Genomic DNA, 16,089 nt, shown 5'->3' with positions numbered 1-16,089 from the left:
TTTTTGATTTATCAATGACACAGCCTTAATCTTTTTCCAGTTGTCTCCATTGGAAACCCAGACTCTCAATCCTGTTGTCAAGATCCTCCTTAATACCACTCCGGGGAACTTATTTTTCATCAGCTGTTTCCTTCTGTTGGTCAATCAGAAATTCGTTATTTACAGCCTATCATTTCTAAACATCTGTATCGGACATGGTAATTTAGGTGAATAATCTCACTTTTACTCTAATTGTTATTTGCAAATGACTATGTGTATGTGTAACTATATTTATTTCTGTCCGTGAAAGCCTAGTATGTATTTCGCTCATATTACATTATACATATCAGTAACACACATATTTTCCATTCATAACCTCTCACACAGTTACTATATATCCCCCGTAACACCTAACCCTTTAGGTGTTAAAATAACGCGCTTCTCACGGGAACAGAAATCAATTTTCAGTGCCTTATGTCACTGAAGTCCCCGTGCATTTTAGAACAGTGTCACACAACCCGTTCATAACCACCGGCGGCGACACCATCCCCACATTGAAAATCCTGCCGACCAATGACATTCCACTGGCCAACTCGTCCTGTGGCCCAAGGCATCACCCCCAGTTTGCAACCTGGAACGCGAAACCCCGGGCCCCCTACTCAAGGATAATCAAAGATCATTCCACTCACAACCACCGCCACACACATACAGCACCTCTGAAATACCCACACACAATATAATTCGACGCGCGTAGTGTGGCAGCGAGCCTTTGACGAGTGCACGCATAGCGCACCCCCGTTAATGCGCGGTGGCAGACAGCGAGCCCACCCCCGCCACGACGTTTAGCAGTCCCCGTACCCCTGGTAAAATGAAAAATGTGCGCAGTGTGACAGCGAGCACCGACGAGTTGCACACATAGCACAAAGCGTGGAGGCAGACAGTGAGCCACGACGAACTGTCTACCCACACCCCCATCGCAGGCGCAGCCGAGTAGAGTAATTATGCTCCGACTTACGGCCCACCAACATGAACTGACACGGAGCCCCTGCCTTACCAGCCGGAGCTTGTCCAAACGCAAGGAAAGAAGTACGAGCGCCTTGTCGAACAAAGCGTAGCGCCAACGCCAGCCAACACCACTGCCAGCACTAGAAATTCCCTAAAAATAACAATAAAACTGAATTTGGAACAACAACATACGCATAATAAGTCCCAAACTCAACCTACCGCCTTTGAACCCCTACAGTAAACAGCAATAAACAATATACCTAGCACTACACCTGCGTTTGAAACCCATAAAAAAAACCTCTATATACAGGCCCTAAACTAGGAGAGAAAGAGAAAGCGTTTCGGGGGGGCCGAGGGGGGGGGGGGAAACATATGGAAGAGAGGCGGTGTGGGAATGAGGGGAGTGAGTGAGAGGGGGGGGGTAAGAGAGAGAGAGAGAGAGAGGGAGGGAGAGGGAAAGAGGGGGGAGGTGAGAGGGAGAGGGAGAGAGGTGAAAGGGAGAGGGAGGGAGGAGGGTGAGAGAAGGAAAGAGAGGGGGGGGTGAAAGAGAGAGAGGGAGAGGAGGGGAAGAGGGGGGGAGGTGAGAGGGAGAGGGAGAGAGGGGGGAGGTGAAAGGGAGAGGGAGGGAGGAGGGTGAGAGAAGGAAAGAAAGAGAGGGGGGGGTGAAAGAGAAAGAGAGAGAGAGGGAGGGGAGGCGAGAGGGAGAAGGAGAGAGGCGGAAAGGGAGAGGGAGGGAGGAGAGGTGAGAGGGAAAGAAAGAGAGGGGGGGAGAAAGAGAAAGAGAGAGAGAGGGAGGGGAGGTGAGAGGGAGAGAGAGAGAGAGAAAGAGAAAGAGAGAGAGAGAGAAAGAGAGAGAGAGACTGAGGGAGGGAGAGGGAAAGAGGGAGGGAGGTGAGAGGGAGAGGGAGAGAGGAGGGGGAGAGGGGGAGAAAGAGAAGAGAGGGGGAGAGAGAGTGTACAATGAAAGCGTTCTGTGAGCAGAATCCAAACATATTCATCCTGTCCTCTTCCGCCCCCTACTGCATTCCTAAATAAACTCCACCCTCCCCTTAACAATGGACGCTCGCCGCCCCTACCAAGATGGACGCTCGGCGCCCCTACCAAAATGGACGCTCGGTGCCCCTACCAAGATGGACGCACGGCGCCCCTACCAAGATGGCCGTCCCATCGCGAGACATCCCGAGAGCCTCATCATGCCATGACGTCAGCACAGTTAGCTTAGCTTCGCTAGCCACGTCGCGGGCGCACCCTTACGACGTCACAACCGGCGACCATCTTAGCCGTTAGCGCGGCTAGGTAGCATTAGCTTAGCTTCACCCATGATCCCATAAAAACGTTCCCCAACGACCCGTTTCGCCGCGCGGGCCGACACCTCGCAATGTTAATACAACACCACATTCCCCACAACAGAATCCTATTTCCCTCAAAACGCCAGTGTAGTGATCTAAATAGAAATATAAAAACATAACAGCAAAACACTAGTTTGACCCCTCTGTCGTCTCCACCGGCGAGCTTAGAACGACTTCCGGGTCCCCGTCTAGATAATCCCAATCACCTTAAACATTACACATCTATTTTATCCGCCACGAATATGAAAACTTTTAAGTGCCTTACACATCCCCGTAATCTCAAGACACTATCGATCGACCCTATACATTTGAGTTACGTCTACTTTTCCCCCCGTATCCTCCGGCGCCTCAGAGGCTAATACAACAGCTAACAGCTGCTGCGTTCCACGGGCCTCGGAAAACCGGCGTTATCCTTACATTACCCCACGGCCAATCGGTGACTTAAATTACATAATAACACAACTATACATTCACACGTCCCACCAATCACTCCTAACCATAAACATTTGCCAACTATACATTCATACACGCTTCCTAACAAAAATAAAAAAATACAAAATCAGCATTCACGCACATTACCGTCTCTCGAACGCCGCACAGCAGCGCGTAAGTACTATTTTTTGTTACAGCCTATCGCAGTCTAATTTTAACACGCCCGCCGTGCCCAAGGCTAAACCAGACCTACTTGTGCTCAATCTCTACTTTAGAAAATACGACGCACGGCGTGCTTAAGCCTCTACTTTAAGACATACAACGCACACCTGTTTACCTTGGTTTAACTCTGAGCACGAATCTAGACATGTTCCTGTTCCGACTGGCAGCGGCGCTCCGTTTGTTGTGCTAAAATTCTACTTTAAAATGTACCACGCACGGTGTGCTCAATCTCTACTTTAGAAAATACGACGCACGGTGTTTACAGAGCCGCCCTCCCCAGCCAGAACATTCAATTCAATTTTCCCTTACATCATGCTTACATGAGGTTAAATTCTTAGCAACCCCCTCCGTGGTTCGAATAGAGCACCCAAACATCATCACACTCACCTCTTAGTAACTTCCTAGTTACTTGAAGACGATCGATCGATCAGTTGTTCTCCTCGTCGACCGGCGTGTAGGAAAAAAAAAAAAATTTCCTTTGTTGTGGTGATAACACGAGCGCTCTGATTCACTGAAGTCCGACACCAAAATGAAGTGGATTTCCCAAGCTATTTCGGTTCTGCTCTGCCAGAACCGGGTTGCGTTAGTACTCTGCGTTGTGATTCAATACTTTAAAGCTCTGGGAATCACTTCTCTTCAAACTGAGCGGTGCAGGCAGAAGGAATTTAGGAGGAAAGTAGTATAACAGTTGTTTAATCAAAGTTTAAGAGTGTATACAAATTACAATAAGAAAATGCTATAGTTGTGATCACAAACACTATGCCGTGAGTGATACAACCAGACTAATATTACAGTATAAAGAATGATAGTTGATAAGTTGTTGATGGTCTTTGTTGTCTGGCTGACAAAACAAAGCAGTCTGTTTTCCCTCCAAAAGCGATGTCCTTTGTTCTCCTGCTGACCTGCCCGCCTTGAGTGTGGATGGTGGAGAGGTCTTGTCCTGTGGGTTGTTGTTTCAGAGTCCCTCTCCCCCCATCACACCCCATTCTTATAGCCAGACCTGCATAATCTTGTGATGTCATCAGAATGACGTCACCAAATTCTTTACTCCAATCCCAGGCCTGCTAAGCTGGCATTTGAAAATAGGGGTTTGGCTTATAGGCCAAACCCCCTTCACATTTACCCAGAGAATATTTTCCCTATATTTTTACTTAAACACATTACTTGACTTGTTAATACTTTGATGAACCTCAAGATATATTGATTACATAAACACAGATATATTTCTTTATCACTAAGTCTGCTGACTTTCAGAACATATCTAATCATTCTGTTAGCTTAATAGAATACAAATCAATACCATATAGAACAATATAAAACCATCAATTAATCAAATTGAACATAAATTGGAAACAGCACAGACACATTAACTAATTGTAGACATTAAGTATGATTTTAACTTACTTCAATGACTTCAGAATTTAAGAACAATATACCAGGAAATAGTTAGCTTGTTTGGAGATCTTCTCTGTGTGTGTGTGTGTGTGTGTGTGTGTGAATGTGTGTGTGTGTGTGTGAATGTGTGTGTGTGTGTGTGACTATGTGTGTGTGTGTGACTATGTGTGTGTGTGTCTGTGTGTGTGTGTGTGTGTGTGTGTGTGTGTGTGTGTGAATGTGTGTGTGTGTGTGTGTGAATGTGTGTGTGACAGGAAACTCCAGCGAGATAACATGTTTATGTGACCTTTTGGTCTTTTGTTTCGATCTTACAGAGCCCATTGTCTTAACCTCTTCCCAGGCCATGGCAGATGGCCCTTGGGTTCCTGTCGTAGATAGAATCATTTGACCACTCACTTCATATGTAAATCGACCTGTGTGCCCACAATGGCAATCAGTCTATGTAAACACACACACAATCTATGAATTATTGTTTTGAGGGCCTAGTATTTCTACACATTAGTTAATCATGAGATCTATGGTTTGGGAATTTACCACACCTCTCTGTGTTGTTGGCCTTAAAGCTGCGGTAGTGTTTGCCTGACCTCAGCAGAGAGAAGCGTCCATTGTTCGGATGGCTGGGATCATTTATAATTCTCTTGGCCTCAGTCCTGCACCGCCTGGTATAGATGTCCTGCAGGTTGGGGAGTAGTTCACCTCCGGTGGTACTCTCAGCCGAGAGATGTGTGTAGTCCATGTCGGGTCCTCTGAGATGTGTGTAGTCCATGTCGGGTCCTCTGAGATGTGTGTAGTCCATGTCGGGTCCTCTGAGATGTGTGTAGTCCATGTCGGGTCCTCTGAGATGTGTGTAGTCCATGTCGGGTCCTCTGAGATGTGTGTAGTCCATGTCAGGCCAAGGTACCCAATGTTGCTCACCCTCTCCACTAGTGCCCCATTGATCCTGATCAGTCACTGTTTTTGAGTCGAAACGTATCGGAGAGTGATGACAAAGTTCTCATTCTTTCAGGCTTAATGAAGAGACTAGAAGAGGAGATCAAGATAAACTCTTACATGGTGTTGGATAAAGTCCCCAAGGAGCTGGAGAGTAAGAAGCGCCTGGTGAAGTACCTTCAGAAAGTGGTGTCGGAGCCCGCCATGGGCCAGGCCGATCTCCACCAACTGGACCACAAGGTAAGGAATATATGTGTGATGGTCAACAAAGACTCGATGCACGATGTGTTAATGCCATGTGAGAGAATGTCATACAGCCTTTATTCTGTTTGTAGATGTTTTTATCAGTCACCACCCGTTTGAAACTTTTGGTTTGTTTGTCCCTAACCTTGCAGATTAAAGAGGTCAACGGTCAAATAAATCATCTGATTGAGAAGAGGATGATGAGACATGACCCCATGGATGACAAGCTGACCCTTTTCAGGCAACAGGTGATGCCTTTCTTCCGGCTTTATGTTCCTGTGGTCCTTCTTTGTTTTTTGTGAGCCAGACACTTTAATGTTTTGTCACCAAAAAGTGTATTTATGTTTCTGACAAAAATATTTCAGTGGTTTGATTTGTACCCTTTTTATCTGCTGCTCTAGTGATACTGTTGTTCTGCACAACTGTCATTAGTTCCTGTTTCATTAGTTTATTTCCACATAATTTCTAATTCACAAGCAGCGCTTACTGTACTGCAACAATAACCGCAACATTTGGATGGTGTGGACTCCTGTAATGTTACTTCACTTTTTTTTTTTAAACTTTGACCAGTCAGCTGGTTCTTTTTAGCGTTTATCGCTTTTTTCTGGTCAAGCATGACCGACAGAAACAGGTTGAATGGGATATAGATCGGGGAAAGACACTCTGAGAAAATACGGCGAGTCCGGGAGTCGAACTCGTGTACCCCAGATCCGTGACGCGCACGGTTGTCCCCGACGCCGAAATAGCGCCGAGATACGCGGTGAGCTACTGGAGCTCCCAATGTTACTTCACTTTAAGAGAAAGGATACAATTACCCTATTTTACTCTATGACGTTACTATGTAAATGGTGTATTTAGCAATGGGGGTTAATTAATGGGGATTTAGCATTGTTTTGCTAAGTAAATCACTACACCTGAAATTAAGAAAATCATTGTGACAGTGATTTGGTCATTTATCAAGACCGCTATTGTTGGCTTAATGAGAGTGAGCGGTATTTACCCCCCTTCATCCTCCTCAGACAACAGCAATATGCATTCTGTCAATCATAGTGAAATAGGCCAGTTGATATGAACATATTTAATATGTCCAGATGTTTCAATGACAGAAACTGAAAATTGGTGAGATGTCTGAACTGACTCTAAAAGTAGAAAAAGGAAAAAATGTAAGTGAAATATTGCAAATGGCTACTACACAGATGTCTTACTTACTGCAGTATAGAGAATTCCCTTCTGTAGCAGCACTGACAAATGTTCACCTCCACACAATTTGTAATTTACACTCCTTGATCATATTTTATCCTTTGTAATGTGACTCTCAGGCCTCCATCATCATACGCAAGAAGGAGGCGAAGGTGGAGGAGCTGCAGGAAGTGAGGGAGGAGCTGGCAGCAGCAGATAGGGAGATGGCCCAGAAGACCAGCCAGGCACGAGACCTGGACGGAGGCGAGGTTGTCCGGGGCGACGAGGTATACAGGTGGATCTGTCATACCGCTGAGTTTTGCCGCTTTCATTACCACACTACAGAGAGGGTTAACCTTTTCATTACCACAATACAGAGGGTTAACATTTTCATTACCACAATACAGAGGGTTAACATTTTCATTACCACACTACATAGGGTTAACCCTTTCATTACCGCACTACAGATGGTTAACACTTTCATCAGCAACATACAGTGGGTTAACCCTTTCACTACCATACAACAGGGGGTTAACACTTTCACTACCATACTACAGAGGGTTAACCCTTTCATTACCACACAACAGGGGTTAACCCTTTCACTACCACACTACAGAGGGTTAACCCTTTCATTACCACACCACAGGGGGTTAACCCTTTCACTACCACACTATGGCACTCACTGTCTAATCAGGGGTTCCCAGAGTTTTCAGGCCGCGACCCCCGAAATAACAGTGTCAGAGAGCCGCGACCCCCACTATTATAGGAGGTTAAAAAAAATTACGGTATACAAAAATAAAAAAGCAATTTAATTTTTTATTTTTTTTTAATAAAAGGAAATGTATGGTTGAAACATGCAAACGTTAAAACGCACACACACTAATAAGCATTGGAAGCTTTTAACCAGGGCCGGACTGGGGAAATCATTCAGGCCAGGAAATATAGTGCAAAATATAGCCCCAGTCAGGCCACTTTTTAATTAAGCGGGGGGTCTCGGGGTCCCCCACCAGGACGTTGTTTGTTACAAAGACTTAATTTCCTGCATTCTGGTGCAGGCATTTTTTTATTTGTACCCTTTAAATGCCAGTGTTTGTGATGGCATCACAAATTATTGTTAAAAAACAGGCTAGCATATGTATGATTAGCAACAACACTGATTTTGATGGATTTTCAGTTTTTTTGTAATGTCAGATTGAAAAAAATACTCACTGTTACCATAACGGACTAAATTGTCCTCTTCAAAAACGCCATAAAAATATGACTGTTGAAATAATTTACCACTTTTTCTTTCATAAATCTTTTATTCAACTTCAGCCCTGATCATAACACCACATATCCAATTAATTTTTTTATTCTAACCCTTTAAATGCCAGTGTGTGTGATGGCATATATTTGCAATATATCAAATGTCTTTATTTTTCTGGGGGGGGTTATTACAGGCTAGCATGTGTCATTGATTAGCAACAACACTGATTTTGATGGACTTTTAGTTTTTTGTAAGGGTCCCACCTCCAACTTGTGTGAGTTGCAGTGATCTCTGCAACTAGAAACACTGGCCTGTCTTGCTTCTAAGTTCAGTGGCCTGACTGCATTAACAAATTTTTTTTTTTTTTTTTTTTTTGGAAATCATCTCGCGACCCCCCACTTTGGGAACCACTAATCAAGAGTTATCACCCATTAGTCTCACCTTGGTGTAGACTAATGGGGATCCACAATAAAACAATAAGTTCACTGTATTAACACATTGGGCGCCGGGCATTGTGCCCATCATTATACCCAGTCTGCCAGCGCTGTAAGCCTATGGAGATGTTTACCTTCTTTGCAGGGCTATAACTTTTAAAATATTATAGCTATATCTGCATTACTATGGCCCATTCAACATCGATTATCTATCGTTCCGGATGTGGGAACGTTATATTTTTTCATTCATACATTGTTGCGTTAATACCGTCTAGAACAGTGTTTCTCAACTGGTGGGCCGCGACCCAAAAGTGGATGTGTGAGAATTTTTTTTTATTTTATTATATTTTTTTGGCACTACCTATCTTTGTGAAAGTGGGTTCTCAGCTCTGGTCCAGCTGAAGATAAAGCAGAGGAACAGATTGGACATTGAGCATGACCTCAGAGTTGCTTTGTCTACCATCACCCCAGACTTGGAGACTCTTGTCAGGAGCAAACAACATCCCCAGTTATCCCATTAGTTCCCTGGGATGTTAAGCTAAGTAGTCTGCTAAGAAGGATATATTATTTATTATTATTATTATTTTATTTCATTGTGTTTTTAGCCCTAGTTGCACTTTTGTTGCAACCCCAGTTATCCCATTAGTTCCCCCAAACTTACTGTAGGTCTGTTATGTTAAGCTAAGAAGTCTGCTAAGAAGCATAATTATTTATTATTATTATTATTTTATTTCATCTGGTTTTTAGCCCTAGTTGCACTTTTGTTGCAACCCCAGTTATCCCATTAGTTCGCCCAAAATTAGGTCTGTTATGTTAAGCTAAGAAATCTGCTAAGCTTATATTATTTATTATTATTTTATTTTATTTGGGTTTTTAGCCCTAGTTGCACTTTTGTTGCACTTTTTTGTGTTTATTTCATGTTTTTAACAGTGCATGAAAGATTGTGTATTACTGCAAAAAAAAAAAAAAAAAAGTGGTTAAAACATGTGGGTCGCGACTTAATGACTAAGGAAAATGTTGGGTCCCGAGGCTAGACCAGTTGAGAACTACTGGTCTAGAATATAAGTGTTTTTAAGCTTTTCTGCTGTAATTCCAAAAACGCTAGTTATAGGCCCTGATGCATATGATAGATTATCGATTGGCGTTTCTTTCCTATACACGCTATATTAAAAAATTCAAATGTATATGATCGGTATACATTATGCTTCATCATGCGTGAAGGAAAGGGGGGGGGGGTCGTTTATAATTCCTTGATCGTCAGTAACGGCTTTATTTAGTATGGGTTGATATATTGATCAGACTGATTGCAAACAAATAAATGGACAATCGGGCTGAAAATAACGTTAGTGTCCTCTTACCGTTCGCCGATGAGACTGGAGGAAAAAGATCCCAATTATTTGACGTCGATCTCCTAGATCCATTTCCGGTTTGTATGGCGCAATAAACGCCGAAATCATATAGATTATTGCGTTTCGAAAGCGATCCAAATGCACTCGAGTGTTTGTCTGGACCCACGTAACAAGATATTACTGACGGAGGAATTTCCTCGATGCACAGATCGCCACTTCCGGTTTAGCGTGAGTGTAACTCGCCCGACCATCCACCAGGCGGCGGTATTGCAATCTCAGACAGGGTGCCGCTGCAGTCCGGAGGGAGGCTGGATGAATTATGAATGCCATGGCGGAAAAAAAAAATATTGATCCCAAAAACAATTTACGCCGTTGTTGGCGTTCAACGCATGGCGGGCAATAACGACTTACGCCATTTATGGCGCACAATGTGTTAACCATTACATTTACCGTAACACAAAACATTTTCAGATTAATTTGAGTTTTGCACTAGCATTGGCTCTAAAACTACATAAGTTCTAAGACTTGTGAATCCCAGACGATTTCCGAAGCCCAGTAAGTATGAGAGGCTATTTCTGCTCCTTATGTACACAAAGAAGGGCTTACTGTCTATTCTTTTTCCTCTCTCGCTCTCACATTCCCATGTGAGGCTATAAATAGAACACAACAGTGATTCTCCAGAACAAGCGACGGAACTGGAAAGACTATAAAATGTTAGGCGCCCCCCTCATTTTGAGTGTTAATAAATCTTCTAGTTCAGTTCTGTAAAAACATTCAAGCCAAACTGCTGTGTAAATCCCTTCATTCTAATTCTTTTAAATTTTTTTTTATAAATGTTTTTATTTTCAATTTTCCAACATAGAACAAGACATCACAATACATTAACAATAATAATAATAATAGTAACACTAACAACAATAATAACAGCACAAGACAGGCAAACAAGAAAGTAAAATAATAAAAATTAAATAAAAAATAAGTGTGGCTCTCATGTGTGTGCATTATCTGTGTGCTATATATATGTGTGTTCTACCTACCCATGTGTGCGTGTGCCTTACCTATGTGCGTGTTTTATGTGTGAATGTTTGATATGCCTGTGTAATTTGCGCTTGCATGTGTGTGAGTGACGTGTGTTCTATGTGTGTGCATGCGTGTATGTGTGGTGTGAGCGTGTGCATGTGTATATGTAAGCACCTTCGCATCAGTTACGGTTCCCTCAGCAACAATGCCAGCACAATCAGACAAAACAAGGCAGCATTGGTCTATTGGGAGGTTACGGGTAATGGGGAAATCCGGCGAGTACAGTGGTGGATAGCGCAGGTCCAATATGTGACAGATAAGGGTCCCAGATTTCATAAAAAGTGTCCAACTTGGAATGCAGCATGCATGTGATATACTCACAGGGAATGCATTCCATTATGATATTGTGCCATGACCTCTTTGATGGGACCTCATCCTTGATCCAAAACAATAGGATGTTCTTCCTACCAGCAAATGTCAACAAATTGAACAGTCTCTTATGTTTGAAATTGGCAATATGAATATCTGGGAGGCCCAGTAAAAGGCAGAGGGGATCCAGCTCGATGGGGGTGTGAAATATGTCCGATAGTTCCTCTACGATGTCGAACCAATAGCTCTGAAGCTTTACACAGGTCCAAAAGCAGTGGACGTGGTTTCCAATCTCTATCTTGCATTTAAAGCAAAGTGGGGATGTATTGGGGTCCATTTTACTCTTTTTTTTTTTTTATCCACTTTTTCTCCCATTTTTCTATATTTTTCTCCCATCCCAATTTCGTATCATCCAATTCAACCCTCCCCTGTCACGAACGCTGTTTCTTGCCTCCCACAAGCCGGCTGCAATGTGGACTAAGTCATACATAGCACAAGTCCCCTCCGGTACTTGAGGTAACAGCAGTCGCATCTTTTCACCTGCGCAGCTCGATCTCTCAGTGGCGAGGAGTAACGCGTGGGAGGCTCACGCTGCCCCCGACACTTCCTGATTCTACTGCGCAGGCGCACCAACCGACTTGTAGGAGTCGCTTGTTCACAACGTTCGATCCCCACCCTTCAGTTTTCCCTCCCCGTAATACGGCCAATGTGTATTACTGCGGACGACCAGCTAAACTGAAAACAATGTGGAGAGCTGGATTCGAACACGCGAATCCTAGCGTCTCCACACTGGTGGCGAGTGCCTTGCCCACTACACCACCTAGCCGCCAGGGGTCCATTTTACTCTTAAGGTTGGGGGTAATATGAATGCGGTGCAAGATTCTAACTTGAATAGCCTTGGTGCGGTTGCAAACAGAGATTTATTTTGCGTAGGTCCATGCATCCTGCCAGTCTACATCTGTGATCTCTATGTCCAGGTCTTTTTCCCAGGACTGTTTAGTAACAAGGGAAGATAAAGATGAATTAAGGTTTAGAGTACTATAGAAGATAGATATTTGTTTTTTGGGGATCTGCAAGGAGAGGGCTTTCTCCACCTGTGAGGTGGAGCTGTTAGTTAAAAGTGAGGTGTCCTTGGTGATAAACTGCCTAATTTGTAGGTATCTAAAAAATTCCGCTTTCAATAGGCCATACCGCTGCTGCAGCTGTGTAAAGGACATTAGGGTCTGGCCATCAAACAGGTGGCCAAGATCAGTTATGCCCTGCTTATGCCAGGTCTTGAAGCCGCCGCCAATTTGGTCTGGCTTAAAGTCAGGATTGCCTACGATCGGGGTAAGAGGAGAGGTCAGCTTGGCTCGGCCCTCCACCTTACGGACAGTCTTCCAGGCCTTGACGGAGCATAGTGTGATGGGGTTGGAGCATATTTTCCTAACAGACTTAAAGTGGAGATGAAGCATAGCGATAAATGGAAATGAACCACCTTTCCTCTCTCTTTCATGCGGTAAAATTAGTTCGAACAGCCGGGAGCAATACAAAAAGCACCACCACGATCCCGATGTTTGGTAGGCAACATTTTATTTACAGACTGACCCGACAATCCATGTCCATCCATAGGCATCTAACCAACAGTGTATACTAGGAGCCAGACCCAACCAGCCCCATGACGTCAGCAACAAAAATGGCGGCGCCCATGTTGAAACCAGGGATATTATATTTGATTTTTCAGACAAATAAGCTAGATTTCACATTTGATTATAGGACCCTGTCTTACACAAGGTACACAACAAACAAACTAGGATCACATTGCTCACTGCTTCATCCCCCCTTTAAAGTCTTTGATAAATAGTAGGTTCCATAGGGGGGACTTAGATTGCGAGGATTCAATGTCCAGCCAGATTGACAGTGGGTCTGATCTGAACCAGCCGACAAGTACCCTAGTGTGCTGCTAGTTGGTAATGTCTAATATTAGGTAGGTCTAGACCCCCATCTTCACTATCCATCTGTAATTTGGCCATTTTCAGACGCGGTTTCTTCCCATTCCAAATGAATGAGCTTAGCCAGCCTTCTAGCACCTTGATAACCTTGTTTGTCAGCAGCACTGGCTATCCTACCCAGCCAGGAGATTGGTAAGGGGGCCCATCTAACTAGGTCTGCCCTTATGGTGTCTAAGAGGGGGGGAAAGTTGGCCTTAAACAATGTATCATAGGTGAGTGTCACAAATACTCCTAAGTAAACAAAGCCGGAGGGCGACCAGCGAAATGGGAAGGGCAGGATCGGAATGGATTTAAGTGTCCCAAGTGGCATTGCTTCGGATTTGGAAAAGTTTATTTTGTACCCCGAGAAGGTTCCAAATGTGGAAATCATGCGGGTTAGACATGGAATTGAAGAGTCAGGTTTAGATATAAAGATCAGTACGTCGTCCGCGTAAAGAGTGATTTTGTGTTCCCTCTCGCCCACTCTAATACCTGAGATCTCGGCTGACTGCCTTATGGCCTGCGCGAGTGGTTCTATGGCCATGTCAAATAGTAAAGGGTTAAGAGGGTCCCCCTGGGGGTTCCCCCGTTGTAGAGGAAAGTTGTTAGACCTAAGTCCGTTAGTCAGGACCGCCGACATCCGTGAGTTGTAAAGAACCTTGACCCAATCAATAAAAGTATTTCCTAGGCCAAATTCAGCGAGGGTTAGAAACAAATACGGCCATTCTACACGGTCGAATGCCTTCTCCACGTCGAGAGACAGAACCACCGCAGGGTGGTCTGTCTCACGAGTCATTTGGATGATAGTAAGGAGCCGTCTCATGTTGTCGGTAGAGTTCCTACCCTTAATAAAACCAGTCTGATCTTCGTTAGTAATAAAAGGGAGTACTTTTTCTAGGCGCATGGACAGGATCTTGGAGAGCAATTTTTGGTCCGAATTAAGCAGGGCTATAGGCCTATAGGAGGCGCACTTTTCAGGGCATTTACCCTTCTTAAGGAGAAGGCAAATATTAGCTTCCCGTAGGGACTGGGGTAATATCCCCACCTCAGAGGAGTGATTAAGCATTGCCAGCAGGGGATCCAAAAGAATATGACCGAATTCCTTATAGAACTCGCATCCGAAACCGTCCGGGCCCGGAGCCTTACCAGATGGCATAGCCTTAAGGGCGCCCAGAGCTTCTTCCTTCGTAATTGGGGCGTTAATGAGCAAGTTCTGATCTTTCGATACCTTAGGGAGGTGCAAGTCAGCGAAAAAAGCTTGCATGTCAGAGAGAGCACTGTCGGGTCGTTCGGTCCTATAGAGTTGGGCATAGAAAGAGGCAAACTCTTTATTAATAGTTTTGGTGTCAAAGGACCTGACCCTGTTGGAGTCCGAGATTGAGGCTATTACTTGGGTGTCAGCCTTTTTTTTGCCAAGTTAGATAGGCACCTACCAGGCTAGTCACCGTGTTCGTACATTCTATGTCTGGCAAATTTAAGAGAGTATTCGACGTCCTGGATCAGAAGAGTGTTTAACGCAGTTCTGGTGGCCGTAAGCTCTATAAGCACAGTCGGGGCTGGGTTTGAAACATGTTGATTCTCAAGGTCGGCTAGTTTGGATTCAAGAAGTTTGCATTGTTAATTTTTCTTGCGTTTCTTGGATGATACGTAAGACAGTCTGCGAGAAAAGACCTTGGATGTTTCCCAGAGCAGAGACGGGTTATCCGTAGAATGCGAGTTAATTGAGTAGACAATTTTAAATTCCGATTCGAAATAGGAGACAAACATATCATCCTTGAGGAGGTATGGATTGAGGTGCCAACGCCTCGACAGCGCCCTCTCTTCTGACCGGGAGTAGACCAGATATATAGGGGCGTGATCCGATAAAACAATACTTCCGATTGTGCAGGACGATACTAGAAAGAGCTTAGAGGAAGGGATGAAGAAATAGTCTATTCTACTGTTGCTCTTGTGTGGGCCGCTAAAAAAGGTGAACTTCAGTTCGGATGGGCAAAGGGTTCTCCAGACATCTGAGTCTTTGCATAGGGAGGTGAGCATCTTTGCTTGCCTAGAGGGGGGAGCCAAACTGGGTGGCAGTTTGTCAAGAGACGGTATAAGGTGACAGTTAAAGTCTCCGCCCACAAAAGCATTCTCAGAGGCCAGGCCATTAAATTCAGTAAATATTTTGGATAGAAAGTCAGGGGAGTAGCCTGGGGGACAGTATACATTCATAAATGTCATTTCTTTTACCCTTAAGAACCCTTTGATAATCACATTCACTACATTAAAGTCCACAATGAATGTTCCTGTTCTTTGGGTCCACAATAGGTCATGTTCTCATGGATGTTACATGCATTTATAAATGTCATTGAGTCTAGCATTGTATTATAGTAATAGAGTTAGTATCAGTGTTTTTGGTGTCTAGAATACCATATTGGCGGATTGCTCTCATTCAGCTCAGACCATTTCCTGCTAGATTTAATTACCGGGTAGGTCATTCTGATTTGAGGCGCATGCTGACGTCAGATGGCGCTGGGTAAGCGGACAGTGATCCGATTGGCTCTGTGGTTGTAGCGCACCAAACGGGGTTTGACAGAGCGAGCGAGAGAGAGAGAATCAGATAGACCCTCGCGACAGAGCACACATACACACTGTGCCGCGGCGCTACAGCTGAAGTTATTATGAAACGCACCAAACGGGGTTTGACAGAGCGAGCGAGAGAGAGAGAGAGAGAGAGAGAGAGAGAGAGACCACCGTGCAAACACTCCGCTCACAGGTCCCCCCCCCCCATTCGGGAGCACAAGCTGCAGCGCGGCACAGCAGCAGACCCCCCGAACGGGAGAGGGAGAGAGAGAGAGAGAGAAGGGGACCCGCACGCAGAGTGCCCACACAGTTCTCTCTCCCCCCCCCCCCCCCCCCCCCCTCTCTCTCTCTCTCTCTCTCTCTCTCTCTCTCTCTCTCTCTCTCCTCCACCTTTTGTTTCTCTTC

General features: G+C 44.5%; 1 protein-coding gene across 1 annotated transcript in view; it reads left to right on the top strand.

Annotated features, from left to right (window-relative positions):
- The window catches only part of LOC311244956 (intraflagellar transport protein 81 homolog), a 58,882-nt gene that overhangs the window by 19,445 nt on the left and 23,348 nt on the right, over window positions 1–16,089 (top strand). The window contains exons 8-10 of the mRNA XM_084334670.1: window positions 5,389–5,552; window positions 5,708–5,803; window positions 6,875–7,021. Of these exons, the coding sequence (XP_084190796.1) occupies window positions 5,389–5,552; window positions 5,708–5,803; window positions 6,875–7,021 (407 nt within the window). The remainder of the gene's footprint in view (window positions 1–5,388; window positions 5,553–5,707; window positions 5,804–6,874; window positions 7,022–16,089) is intronic.

This window comes from Notolepis coatsorum, assembly GCF_963971535.1.
Source record: "Notolepis coatsorum genome assembly, chromosome: 1".
NCBI classification, from domain to species: domain Eukaryota; kingdom Metazoa; phylum Chordata; class Actinopteri; order Aulopiformes; family Paralepididae; genus Notolepis; species Notolepis coatsorum.
Note: the sequence above shows the minus strand (reverse complement) of the source record. Positions and strands in the feature narration are given on the sequence as shown.